This window comes from Sander lucioperca, chromosome 15 (assembly GCF_008315115.2).
Source record: "Sander lucioperca isolate FBNREF2018 chromosome 15, SLUC_FBN_1.2, whole genome shotgun sequence".
Lineage (NCBI taxonomy): Eukaryota > Metazoa > Chordata > Actinopteri > Perciformes > Percidae > Sander > Sander lucioperca.
Window position 1 is genome coordinate 18,015,886 of NC_050187.1, and position 14,229 is coordinate 18,030,114.

At 39.7% G+C, this 14,229-nt stretch overlaps 1 protein-coding gene across 29 annotated transcripts in view; it reads left to right on the plus strand.

Annotated features, from left to right (window-relative positions):
* dst (dystonin) overlaps positions 1-14,229 on the plus strand; it is a 108,242-nt gene that overhangs the window by 28,768 nt on the left and 65,245 nt on the right. For 18 of the 29 annotated variants that reach the window (XM_035992709.1, XM_035992703.1, XM_035992712.1 and 15 more), the window contains 11 exons: positions 1,619-1,726; positions 2,957-3,034; positions 4,321-4,413; positions 10,770-10,936; positions 11,076-11,188; positions 11,372-11,478; positions 11,576-11,695; positions 12,073-12,168; positions 12,263-12,390; positions 13,790-13,883; positions 13,988-14,142. In XM_035992709.1, the coding sequence (XP_035848602.1) occupies positions 1,619-1,726; positions 2,957-3,034; positions 4,321-4,413; positions 10,770-10,936; positions 11,076-11,188; positions 11,372-11,478; positions 11,576-11,695; positions 12,073-12,168; positions 12,263-12,390; positions 13,790-13,883; positions 13,988-14,142 (1,259 nt within the window). The other 11 variants (XM_035992708.1, XM_035992728.1, XM_035992731.1 and 8 more) reach the window with 5 other exon arrangements.

Here is a 14,229-nt window from a genome sequence, read left to right on the forward strand (position 1 = left end):
ATTAGAATAAGTAACGTAAACTGCAAGCGTGGAATATTCCATCCAGGCTACATGGATACAGTATGTAGAAACGGCACCAATGTATCGGTCTGTACAAGAAATTAAAAGCAAATTACTACAGACATTCCTGTGCTTGTTTCCACAGGTGAAATTTATTTAAATACCACCATTACATGAGCAGTTATTTAAACCTCTGTATGTAAAATCCCTGTGGGATCTCTGCTGGTCGTGACTGTGTCCTGAACTCTTTGTACTCTTGACCTTTTAGGGGACCAACATTGCTGCACTTCTGTGCATAAAAATTCACGTCCGGTCTTATCGAGAATGCCCTTTTGCAAATATTAACGCACAATAACTGCACCTGATAGTAATAAAGTAATATTACAATGAGCAGCGTTTCTTCTGAGTGCAGGAAGCTGTGCAGTTATGGTGATTAAAACACAGCTGGAATGATTGTTCTGTCAAAACTTGAAGTTGATCGTCTCTAGGTGTGGAACACTTTTCAAATGCTAAGTAACCAAAACTTTTCACAAATATGAAAGTGTACTTGTACTGTGTTAATCCAGGTGCCCAATAGGTTACTTTGCATCTGTTATTTAACCAAATGGTTAAAAGGATTGTGGAAATTGTCATCTTATACAATAGTCTAATTATATCTGTAGAAATGTAGAAATAAACTAAATTGAAAGTAAATTTTTTTTTTTTTAAAGATTATTTTTTGGGCACTTTTAGGCCTTTATTGACAGGACAGCTGAAGAAATGAAAGGGAAGAGAGGGGGGAACGACATGCAGCAAAGGGTCGCGGGTCGGAGTTGAACCTGGGCCCGCTGCGTCGAGGAGTAAACCTCTATATATGGGCGCCTGTCCTACCAACTGAGCTATCTGGGCGCCAGAAAGTACATTTTTATAAAAATGAAATACAGCAATAGATTCTTGATGGACCACATTTTTCTTGCAAACTGTAATTCAAAATTGTCAGGTATACACTGTAATATTGTTAGCAAACAATGTCCATATTACATGTAATTTTAACCAAAAATAGGAAACTGTCATGATGTCCAATCTTTGGTTTGTGGCCTTGTTCTAGCAGTATGGGGCCTTTTTTTACTTTGTTCGTGAGAAATCATAAGGGCATAAATTCTATATAGTTCAGTATTATGTATGAGTCTAATCCCTCACATATAGAACACATAGCTGCACAGTGTATGTAGCAGTATTACTCTGGCCTAAGACGGGAGCTACTGCATGTTAACCAGCAGGCTATTTGCAGTATTATTTCATTTCTATGTTAACATGTCATTATTTTATCTTATATTAAAGTATGTTAATACAGTCTTTGTGCAGTCCTGAGCTCCATAATGTTATCATGCTGTGATATCCCTTACTGTATTCCTATGCAAGGAGCCCCAGCAGTTACTCCCTCCTTCAGTGTGACTAACTTTCATCCTCTATAAGCTATCTATTTTCTGTTTACATCCTGTTTCCCTTCTACTTTCCCCCTCTTCTGTTCTCCACTCTATGATTGGTTTCTGTCCATTGTCTAACTTCCTTTTGATTTGGCCGCCGTGTGTGTCCATGTCTTCCTTTCTTTCCCATGTGTTGCCTTTTCGGTGATAAGCCAAGGGAGCGTGATTTTCTGAAGACATTGCGGTTGGTGAGTGGGACAGAAGCATGTGCAGTTGAGCAGCATGGAGACACGGTGGATGATGATGATGATGATAAGGGGGTACGTGTGGCTTGCCCCTCCACCCCCTTTTAACAAACTAATTTAGAGTTGTGTTGTGGCCAGTTAACAGGAGTGTAGAAACAATCCCACTGTATGATTTGTCTTTTTGTAGTTTTGCATAATTGCGCTAGGAGATATTGTAGTTCTTCTTTTTGCTTTCAGAGCATTGTTTCCTTTTTCCCAATTTAGCTAAATTTGTGATTTCTATGTTTCCTAATGCCACTTCTTCTGATCAGGAAATAATGTCCGAATCCTTGTATACATGACCAGATGATACTGATGATGCAGATAAATGTGCACATGATCTAAAGACCCAGGCATCTTCATGCTCAAATTTTCTTTTTGAGCATGCATCAACAATACATTTGGCATACTGACCTTGCAAAGCCATTGAAGAGATGCAATAAATGATTAAGGGAATTGCCCATAATGCTTGGGTCTTTATATCCATCTCACTAGCTTTGCCCATCATTGAGCCATACAATCAAAGCGCTCCAAACCTTCGAGAGCATCAGGACATTTTTCATCTGCATGCTTTTGGGTATCTTAAAGCCTCAAGAGCTCTTCATAAGTGTATGAGATTCACAGAATGAAAGCTATGGGAGATGGGTTTATTAAATATTGTTGCTTTGCTATTGAGATGAGCGGGATTCCTCTCTCAGCTATCATTAACTTAGTAAATATGGCTGAATGCAGCACTAGTCTTTTGCTGCTGCTGTTGCTGCTGCATCCTGGCTTCAACGCATTTTCCATTTCATTACCTCATGCTGTGGCCCTTTACTGTCAGCGTGTATTTGTCACAAGAGATTGGATACTTGTTCGAACAATGCAGCATTCTATCATTTTTAAGATTTACATTTAGTGTCTACAGCACAGCGAACCAAATGTATTACTGTGTTTTTTGTACACTTTAGCTGTGAGAGTGTGTTAACTAGCAGGTTTACTTGGTTTGTTATTACACGTTAAGAGCAAAATTTCTAGAAATGCAAATGGTGGAAAATGTTCTGTACATGCACAGATTTTGAGTGGGACTGCAGAAATGTCTACTCTTTTTTTTGGGTAGAGCTTATTGTGTGTTCTTTGAAGTTTTACCTCACCAGATCAGCGGGTAAGAACCTGGAAGCATGTCCTGTGTCCACCATGTTACTAATCATTGTTTAAATGTGTCCTCTGATATTGAGAAGAAGCTGATTACCATGCATGGCCCCTCATCCCTCTTTATGTCCACAGCCTCGGGAGAGAGGGAGGATGCGCTTCCACAGACTCCAGAATGTACAAATAGCACTGGATTATTTGAAGAGGCGGCAGGTAAGGATCAATCCAAGCACACTCTGAAACTCTTGTTCTGTCACACTTTTGATTGGAATAAATTTGAGCCAACATTTTCATAAACCTTTAAAAGTTTAGACTGCAGGTCAAATAAATGTTTCTGCCTTTCCTGTCCTCTCAACGAATCATAGCAGTATTCAACTGAAAGTCCACATAATTAAATAGGAATTTTCACACTTTGAGGAAGCAATTATACAAAAGGTTACAGCTGAATAGCACACTAAAATAGAATAAAAGTACATGTAGTAGTTCATAGTGTATCTTAGGAGTTGCATCATATTATGAGAGATTTGTTTACACGTTAACCACCAAGGCAGGCAAATGCAAGCAAAGGTACACATAATTGAACTGGGAATGCAAGTGGCACACTGTGTCTGAATATCTGTGTTCAGACACACAGTGCCACATTGTGTGGGACAGCCCCATTCAGTGGTGATTACCTAGACACTGCCTATTCTCCAACACTGTTGGACTCGTGGCATTTTCCATGTTCCTTGATTAAAATTAAAATTCAGTTTCCACAAATAGTAATGGCAGCATTTAAGGAGCGCCGACTACAAATCCCATCAGTGGGGTTTTAAGAGAGCTTTGATTGCCCTCCCCTCCCCCACCACTCAGGATGTCATGAAGAACACAGCCTGGCTGAGCCGTAGCCAGATGTGACGTAAGGCTTGAGACAAAGGAATCATAGATGGTCACAAATGAGTTGTTCTATTGTTTTATCTGCAGTACATATCAGACACATTCATGCACCTTCTGTAATCAGTAAATGTGTAACAATCTAACTGTTTAAACTTCCTTGAATCTCCTCCTGCAGTTTATTGATTGCAATTATTACAGATGATCAGGCTGGCACTGGAGGGATAAATGAACTGCTCCATTAAAACAAGAATGTGTTTAGACGCTGATTTTCTCCATTAAGTTTTTTGCGAATTCATTAAATGCACATACGTTTTCACTCCGACATGATAAAACAGTCCTAGCAGGTTTATAGCATTTAATTAGTAGCAAGCATTCATTCTCTCTGTCATCTCAGACCCACAGTGTTCCCTGACATAATATAATGACTGTTGTGCCACCTTGTGGTGCTTGATAAAAGATATATGAGTCAAAATAGACAAAACACAGTTATACTCATACTTTGTAATAATACACAAATAAATGTAAAGAATTGCCATATTGTAAAAACTCAAGAGCAGGGTTTGCACACTTTGAGATTTTGTAAATATGCGATATGTGAATGATGATGCGTTTCCTGTCATCAGGTCAAACTTGTAAACATCAGGAATGACGACATCACAGACGGCAACCCAAAACTGACCCTGGGATTGATCTGGACCATTATTCTGCACTTTCAGGTCAGCATTGTCATCTCATGGTTTGGTAATTATGATTTTAATAGCCAAGAAAGTAAGATTATTTATTACTCAGATACTGGATAATTACTTACTTTCATTTTCCCTTGTATTATATGTTAGTAAGTGATGAGTTCATACTACTAACAAGGTGTTCATCTTAAACTTGTGTGTATCTTTACTTCCTACTCCATGTTGATATGTTGGAAGTATCTTCATGCACATGAACTTCAAATTAGCAATATTTCTTTCTCTCAAACATCTGATTTGACAGAAACTACCATGCAGATACTTTTGGTTTTACATTAGGGCTATTTTTTACGAAAAAGCCTATCTGAGATACCTTTGTCTTAGAGTTTTACAGATATTTCAGTGCAACATAAATACTGGCATGCTTTGGGATTGAGTTGCATAATATCAAATGCCCTCCAGATTAATGCATTTCAAATGATTCTACTTTTGACCATAAGGTGTCAAAGCTGTGCAGCATAGATTATGCTGAATGGTATTATTGCTGTGTTACTCACTGAGGATTACAGTGTAATATATGATGTTAGTGTTTACCTGGCTTACTTTAATTAATGTTTGATTTAGCTTGAGTTGTAACACGTTTGAATGCAGCGGGAAATGGCTTGGAAATTTAAAACAACAGAGAAGTATTGTACTCTGTGTAGTCCGTTATTTCCCAGAATCAACTTGGTTTACTGTTTTTTTTTTTTACTCTGTGAACATCTGTACACAAATCAGTACAACCAAGCTTTGCAGTTTGGAGAGTTGCGATGGTTTTCAAGATTGTGCTCTAGGCTGAGTTTATATTTCTCCCTCAATGTTCTGAAAAATGTTGAATGCCAAGAGAATCCAGGTGTCCACCGAAGTGTCTATCCAAACTCCAATAGCATGCAGAAACTCCATACTTTAACTACTTCTCACTCACACTCTCGCTTCCCTTCTCTCCCTCTCTCTGACTGTCTTGCATTAGATTACTAATATCTTTGGCACATGCCACATTGACTCAGTGGTTGGTTAGGGACAGGAATATTGTACTAGTCTTTCACACTTGCAGCTTTGATCGAGATGGCGCTGAGTTAGTATATTATATTAGAACAAGAATGCATCTGTCTGACCAACGCCCTCGATGAAATAATGGGGGATAAAGTAGGTAATATAATTTTGCCTGGACTTGCTGACAGGTTGCGTCGGTGATGATGCCAACACCTGCTGCTGTCAGTTTCACGCAAGCCCTTGAGCAGCAATGGGCCTGTTTCTTCTTGATTTAGCAGGGTAGAGAAAATGTTTCACTTCAGTCACAGTATACACCTTTGGCTTTATTATATAATCACAGCTGACAGCAGATTGGCATGTATGAACTGTTTCTATATTACATGTTTTTATATGACTGGCTCTGCTTGAAGTACAGGGTTTGTTTTTGGGACATATTTTATGAGCTTTTCTTAGTGCTGCAGGCTATTTTTTTATACTAACTTATATAAACTAAGAGTACTGACAGGGTGTGTGCCATGTAATGTTTGACCTCAATCCTCTACCTCGTAGCTGGTTCACTGTTTCACTGCTGAAGTTCTGTTAGGGTGTTTCAGACTCTTCAGACTTGTTTGATCATGTCTGTACAGATAAGTTGATTTCATCACACAACGCTGCCACTATTCTTCACAATGGTGACCACGCTGTATTTTGACCTGGACATGGTTTTGAATGAAATGTTTATTTTAGTATAGCTGGTGACATTGCACTGTAGTCAGGTATTTCTATGCTTGTTTATCTCCTTTGTTTGTCACCGTCTCTGTGATGTCTACTGCTCTGTACGCAAATAGAGAGTCATGATTCATTTATTTCATTTATTCACTGATGGGGGGGAAAAGAACCCTGTACTAAGCAAGTATGTAAATAATATTAAATGCTATAAACCATAATATTATTGAAATATAACATTTACAAACATAATCTAATGCTGCAGTAATACCAGTATTTGATGGTTTTGCCATAAGCTGCCCATAAGTAGCAGTGTGAGTAATCAGTACACTGTAGTTTGAACTGGGTTTGCTGTCAGGTGACTTTGACCTTCAGGGTCCAAATATTGTAAGCTGACTGTAGCACCGTGTTATTTTTAGTTGAGCTGTGTGGTGGCATTATATTTTACCCTTTCACACACTACTTATTTCTCTTGTTGCCATGTAATAAAAGTATTGATTGATTCCCCTACAGTGAACCTTTCCCCCATGCTGTCAGGCAATGTTATCTTATAATTGCCGCAATGGTTTTTATGTATTGAATCACTTCCTGGTCAGAGCATTTGCCCCCCTGTGAACTGCGGTGGTGGTGATCTGTTCAGATAATAGTGTTTGTTTAAACCATTGGATTTAAGCCCCACCTCTGGCTCCGCTATTGTACGTAGCTTGATTAATAGACAAAGTGAAAGCACTTTGTTGTCCAGCTCGGATTTGACTCTGCTTCTGCTGCTCTCTATGCTGTTCTGTTTTTCAAAGCCTTTCTGACTGGCTGGAACTCTGTCTGGTTCACGCAGCCAAACTTGCTGAGCCAAATTTTCTCACAGCATAATAGGTGGCCATCAGCTGGCATCCATTTGCAGTTTAAACCTTGTCCCCTCCATCCGTCATTACAGACACAAATATTAGGAAACCTAAGAGGCGTCTGTGACGTGCGCGTTTACTGTGTAGACGAAGCAGACTAGTCGGCACAAAACAGGTCTATCCACAAGTCTTCCGCTCTTGCTCAGCTGAGAACTATAAGCACATGAGCCACGTCTGCGTATGCATTTATGGTGTTTGTGCTGGATTAGTAAAGCCAGATAAATGTTTCAAAGGTCAGAAAGGATTCCAGTGTCAGAGGAGAGACTCAAGAGTGAGCTCGCAGGCAAGATAGAAATGCAGTGAGAGTGAGCGAGAGAGAGAGAGAGAGAGAGAGAGAGAGAGATAGAGAGAGAGTCAGGCTGACCAGTTCTCAGCTGTGAGTCAACGAAAGGAAAAAAGTCAACTCTGCTTTGAGTGAAGGGAACTTTTTGTCTGGCTGCCGGGTTGTTTGTCACTGTTTGTGTGCTAGTTGCACAGTGTGAACATGGCTTTCTGTCAGTGGGATAGTGGCTCTTCAGATTAAGCGGAGCTCACCGGATACTTTGCCTGAAAACAGCTCAGTGTAAATGGGTAAGAGACTGTATGACTTTCAGCCATGGGAAACATCTGTGGCTGTGTTCGAGGCCCTAAAGAGGAATGCTATGTTGATCCCAAGAAAGCTCCACTGAGCTTAGAATCTAAAGAACGCAAAGGGCGCCGCTATTTTCAGAGGAAGAAGAGGAAATCAGAAGACTTTCAGCCTGCTGGATCTCTCAGGAGTCCTGGAAGTGAGGCAACTGAGGCCATCTGCAGTAGTGCAGAGGCTCAAGATGGCCCAGATGGGAATGCAGAGGAGTCCCAAGCAGAGCTGGATAAACCATCAAAGGTGGAGACACATCTATCCAGGCAGGACAGCATCAGTACAGGCATCTATGTTGGAGAGGTACCAGTTTTCATCCTTAGAGATCCCTGTAATCAATCAACTAAGAGGTTAGTTTACAGGTCGGGAAGGTTTTGCACAGAGCAGACAGATGATGACAGAAACAGGTCCATTGTAAAAGGAAAGCTTCGCTGTATTAACACAACGTCCAGAGGCTTCTCAGCTAAGGATGGTCTGCTAGTGAAGAAGCTGCTGCAGCGCCAGTTAAGGAGGGCTGTTAGCTTTGGAGCAGTGGAGCACATGCTACAGACTCTGAGGGGTAATGACAGACCTGGGAGTGAGGAAACGTTTGCCAAGATTATATGGGGCTCTCAAGCACACAGGAGGAGGAGACGGAGGGCCTACACCTGCTCTGGTTACGTAGAACATCTTCCAGCTCCTGCCAAATGTATTTCCACCCAACACGAGGTAAACTTAGAGCGTGTTATTTAAAGCCATTATTGGTGTGATTCATAGTAGATTAATAAGGGGTTTGATTGGGGTATAATGTAATGTGAAAATTGCAAGGTTGGTGTTGACATCATGGGAGTTAAGCACTGCGGTGAAAATATATGCTTAATAAAATCGTATCGCCAGTTCACTATTACACTAATTTTCTCGTCATTACATCATTTTATAAGCCATCAGCATGGTCCATTGTGCAGATAGAGCATTATGTCATCATTGTGGTGTCTTTTCTGTCTGTGTTCCCAGTCATTCTCATGAATCATACGTTATAGAATGTATTTACACCACAGGCACCACCTGTGCAGAAGATTATGCACTTTGGCTGCATCATTTTGCATAATCTACCTGAAACCTGTGTTCAAATATTTATGCTGCGCATCTATATGTAGAGACAGGAAGAGTATGTTGACATAGATTTTTTTTGTTAAAGCCCAACCAGTAGTGTTATACAGCATCAGGAAAAAATAGTAACTTAGATTTTAGACCTCATTGTAAGATCCGTCAATCACCTTTGGAGTGATAGCAGGCTGTGTTTTTCAGTTTTATTGGTGGGGCTTTGATTTTGTTGAGTACATTCAGAACAAAAAATTATGTCATATTGTATTCGTTATCTTAATTAGTGCTCTCACTAGAACAGTTCGTTTTGTATATTAAAGTGATTACTGTGGGTTAATAAGGAGGCTGAAGTGCGGCAACCCTGCTATTTGTCCCCTCTTCTTTATATTTTGTACAATAATGGCTGCCAGAGTTTGTATGAAAATTGGCACATTATAAAATCTGATGATGATGCAGTGATAGTGATTGTCAGTCTTCTGCAGGACAAGGAACAGGGTCATGGTGCTATAGTTTATTAGTTTGTATCATGGTGTTGTTCCTTCATATGTATGTTAACAAAACAAAGGACATTATTGTTGATTTTAGGCAATCTCTCTCCCTCGTTCGACATCAACTGTTATACAGCACTCTGAAATCACCCTGGTAGATAATTACAAATGTCCTGGGACAGTTATTGACAGTAAAATATGTTCTGGGTCTAATGTTAATTTTGTTTGTAAGAGAGAAAGCACAGCAGTGTCTTTATTTTCTTGGAAAAATTAATTATTTTGATGCTTGTGGATCCTTGATGACTCTTGCAGTCTTATTGAATTTGTTTTATCCTTTTGCATCATGGTGTACTATGAAAACCACAGCATGTCCAGTAGAAAGAGACTCAACAGTCAGTAAAATCCAGCTCTTTGATATTTATACTTAACACATTTTTAGGAAGACTGAGGCTATCCTGGCTTGTCCATATCATACTTTGTTCAGGAAGTTTGACTACAGACTAAAAAGACTAGATTAACCTTTGTTTTGGTGGCCATAGGCCTGTTAAACTCCTGTCATACGCTTTCTTAAGTAGACTCTACACATGTTTCAGGCTTTGGAAGTTATAGCATCTGGATAGTCTTGTCTGTGGCGATTCTTCCATGTCTTTTTTTCTTCAGGATGGTGCTATTTTGTCTGTGCTAATCTTGTTTCAGCTGTAGTGTGTCGCTACTGTTTCTGTTTTTCACTGTTGTATCTATGATTGATGTCACCTGGCTACAAATTCCCCCCTTGTGGGACAATTGATGATGATTGATTGATTGATTGATTGATTGATTGATTGAATCTACGTTGTGTTTCTCTGCTTGTTTTTTGTTTAAACCATGTGTTGTGACGTAACATTGTCTAGAAAATAGAAACAAACTTTTCGATATGTATCCCATGTGGCTTTCATAGCAAAATCAATTACAGTATTGCTGACACATGGTGTTTCCATAAGTTGGTTGTTTGGGATGCGTGTTACAGGAAAACAAAGTCTACAAAGGCTTGAATCAACATTACTAAATGTGGTGTGAACTGTAGATAGAAACTCTTGTTCAGATGTCATAAATGTGCTTTAAACCCAGTGCCAACAACACTGTGGAACTCGACCTGTGAAGTGGCGCTGTTTGTTTGAGGTCATCTTAATCTTCAGTACAACACCTTGTAAAACTATTGGGTAATTTATTCATATTTTTAACTCTATTTCACACTGACCTGCTGACATTTTCCATGTTTCAAGTGCAAACAGAAACTATTATCTCATTTACACGTAATTCACACTTGTGCAATAAGTACTATCTTTGTGACGGTAATTTTTTTCAGTGGTATTTTTAAGGCTGTCGCTTGTGTTATCACATTTGATTGCATCATATTTCAAGGTGCTGCTCTGATTGTTGCCACTCAGTAATGGTGAACTAATCTCACAGGGTTATTATTCACAGGTTTGTGGATTAGATTTTGTGTGTGTGTGTGTGTGTGTGTGTGTGTGTGTGTGTGTGTGTGTGTTTTTCTGCACATTTAACGTCATGGCATCTTGACAGATATCGGAGATCCATGTGACAGGAGAGTCCGAGGACATGACCGCCAAGGAAAGGCTACTGTTCTGGTCCAGGCAGATAACAGATGGCTACGTAGGTGTACGATGTGACAACTTCACAACCTCCTGGAGGGATGGGAGACTATTTAACGCCATCATTCATAAATACAGGTACAGTAACACTGAAGAAACTGCAGGCTATATAATGCATTTAGTGGGTTTAGTGGTCTTCTGTCTGCGTCCTCTTTCTTTTACTTGGTATGCCTTGTTTTTTTCTCGCCTTACTGGTCTATCCTTCTCCCTATTGCAGGCCAGACCTGGTTGACATGAGCCGTGTGTCGACACAGGCCAACCGATCAAATTTAGAGCACGCATTTTGTGTAGCTGAACAGCTGGGGGTGGCCAGACTGCTGGACCCCGAGGGTGAGATCCATACCCACTGTCATGTTTGTTTTAATTTAGGAAACACTCTTAAAAACATTTTAACACCTTTTGTGCTATACATCTTGTGAAGTGAAGCTTGGAGATTTTGGCTTGGGGAATAAGTCCAAAGCTCATTGACATGTGTTGCATTTGTGACCTTTTGGTTTTGACTTCCCTCATCAGACGTAGACGTTCAGTCACCCGATGAAAAATCTGTCATCACATACGTCTCAACACTGTATGATGCTTTCCCGAAAGTACCCGATGGTGTTGATGGAATCAGTCCTAATGTAAGTTGATGGCATCAGTCCACAAGTAACTCCACCCAAATCCAAGTGGAAGTGATAAAAAGTGCTTTATTTCTGATGATCCGTTTTCTTTGAACAGGATGTTGATATCAAATGGGTGGAGTACCAGAACATGATCAAATACCTCAGCCAGTGGATCAAACACAATGTGGCCATAATGTCAGATAGATCATTCCCCAACAACCCTGTGGAAATCAAGGTATTCAATATTTTTGAATCTTTATTAGCTTTATTTGCACATGTTGAACTTTAGCTGTCTCATTTTACAGTGTGCTTAGATCCTGCATGTGCAGTAGGTGAAGGATAATTGTCTTCTTCAAATAGCCCACATGCAACGTCTGCCTGCTGTAACTGAGACTTAAAGTGATATTGATGGATATGAGAGAGCAGCAGCATCCATTTGCCGCAAGAAGCCGATACCTTTTAACAGTAAAGGCACTTTTATGCAGTTGTTTTAAAGACAAGGGGAGAGTACGGACAACTGCTTGAGATCTGTCTCCTGGTTAATATCTCTTCTGATGATATGTGGTACAAGTGTATAAACATTTTTAAAGCAATCTTTGCTTTCTTTTACAGGCACTTTATACGCAGTATTTGCAGTTTAAAGAACACGAAATCCCACTGAAAGAGAACGAGAAGACAAAAATCAAGAATCTCTATAAAATGCTTGAGGTATAGGCTACAAATCCAAAATAGAGGAACATGTTGCTTTGATCACACATTGCAGTGTTTGTAGTGATACCAAATCTGTGTCTGTCCCTGACAGATGTGGATCGAGTTTGGACGTATTCAGTTACCCCAGGGACATCACCCAAATGATGTGGAGAAGGAATGGGGTAAATTAATTGTTGCCATGCTAGAAAGGGAGAAGAGCCTGAGGCCTGAGGTGGAAAGGTATGTGCAGGCACTGAGCGTATTAGTACTTAATGTCTCCTGGCTCAACATAATGTGATTTAAGGGTCTAATCTTTATAGTCTTTATAACCTAATATTATGGGTTACTTGTCAGTCAAGTCACCATTTAACTAACACACACAAAATGTGTAACTGTTTTAGGCAAAATACAAGTGTTACAAGCAAGAGATAGATAGATAGATAGATAGATAGATAGATAGATAGATAGATGTGTTTCTAAATGAAAAGCTTTTCGTACACTGTATAGATGAAAGAGCAAATACGCTAAATGAGTCAGCATAACATTTTCTGAGTTCGGTGTATTTGGTGCTATAGCATTATATTACAAGCCATACAAAATATGATTTCTATCAACATATTCATGAGCTGTTATACACAATATATCTAAATCAGATTTACTGCAGCCAAAGTAATAAAGTTTGCATATGATAAGGTTGAGTTTTGTGCTGCTTTAACAGATGATCGAGTGATTTGCAAAATAAGTACCAAACATAATAATCTTGTGTAATAGAATAGTGGTAAAAAAAAATGTCAGTCCAGGAACAAAATCATGACTGATCTAGTATGTAGTTACATTAAAAAAAGCAGAAATGTGCAAATTCTAAGAACACAAAGAGTTACTTCTTCCTTATGGCATGCTCAGTCAGGTTTCTGAGCTCTATCTGGTGCTCTGTTTCCATCAATGTTTTTTTGCAGAGTAGATCTTATTTCTATGGAAACGTAATGCCAAGTCCAAAGACTTGCAAGTTCTCCATTGGCAATAGTTTAAACAAGTTTACATCTCCATCCCTGCCTTCGTTGTCTGTAAACACGACATATTGTATTTACAGCATTCATTTTGGGTGTGGTGAAAACTAGCAGAAACAGTAATCACAGCAGTTTGGCAGGACTTTACAGTCGCAGTTTGAATAAAGGCGTACTGCCTCAACCTGCTCTTTAATATTTATCTCCTGAGGGCTGCACAGTATTTCAGCATGGGAGTCTCTTTACACGCTCAGCACCTGGCTGTGGGACTATAAATATGAGCAAGTTGAAAGCCGCTCCGTCAGTTGGGTATGTCATGGCTAGGTCGAGGCTGGGTTCCTTTCAGAGGGATGATTAGGATGAGAAATGTTACGGTAATTGTTTGATGGGCTGCAGTGGTTTACCATGTAAAGTAAGATGGCCTATTTAAGTGGGCTCTCGTCTGTTAGCAACAGTAGCTTCACCAGTTTCGGCTCTGATGACACCACTCTTACTGAACCACTACAAATTAACAGCTCTGTCTTTCTCAATAACAACATTGTCTATGGATCCAGGTGAGATTACAGTGTGCACTGTGAATGTTTTATTTGTTTGTATTAAAGTGATAATAACTGTTGATCTTTTTGTTTTTGTAGGCTTGAGATGTTGCAGCAGATTGCCAACAGGGTCCAGCGGGACTGTGTTAACGGAGAGGACAAGCTGGCGTTGGCAAGAATTGCCCTGCAGTCTGTAAGTTATGTGCAATCTCTGGTTGAATCTGTTTGTAAGTTGTGATAAAAAAGCACTGTGTGCACAGTCTTGAGTTTTGAGTCTCTTTTTTTTCCTCTGCTCAGGATGCAAAACGCCTTGAGTCTGGTATTCAGTTCCTACATGAAGCTGAGATCGCTGGCTACCTTTTGGAGTGTGAGAATATCCTCAGACAACAAGTGGTGGACATCCAAATTCTTCTGGATGGGAAATTCCCCTTTGCAGATCAACTTGTCCAAAGGTACAATGTATATCCTCCTGCAAAAATAACACACTGAATATTCTTATACATGAATACATCTCATATTGTTGTTCCTTTTTAAATACA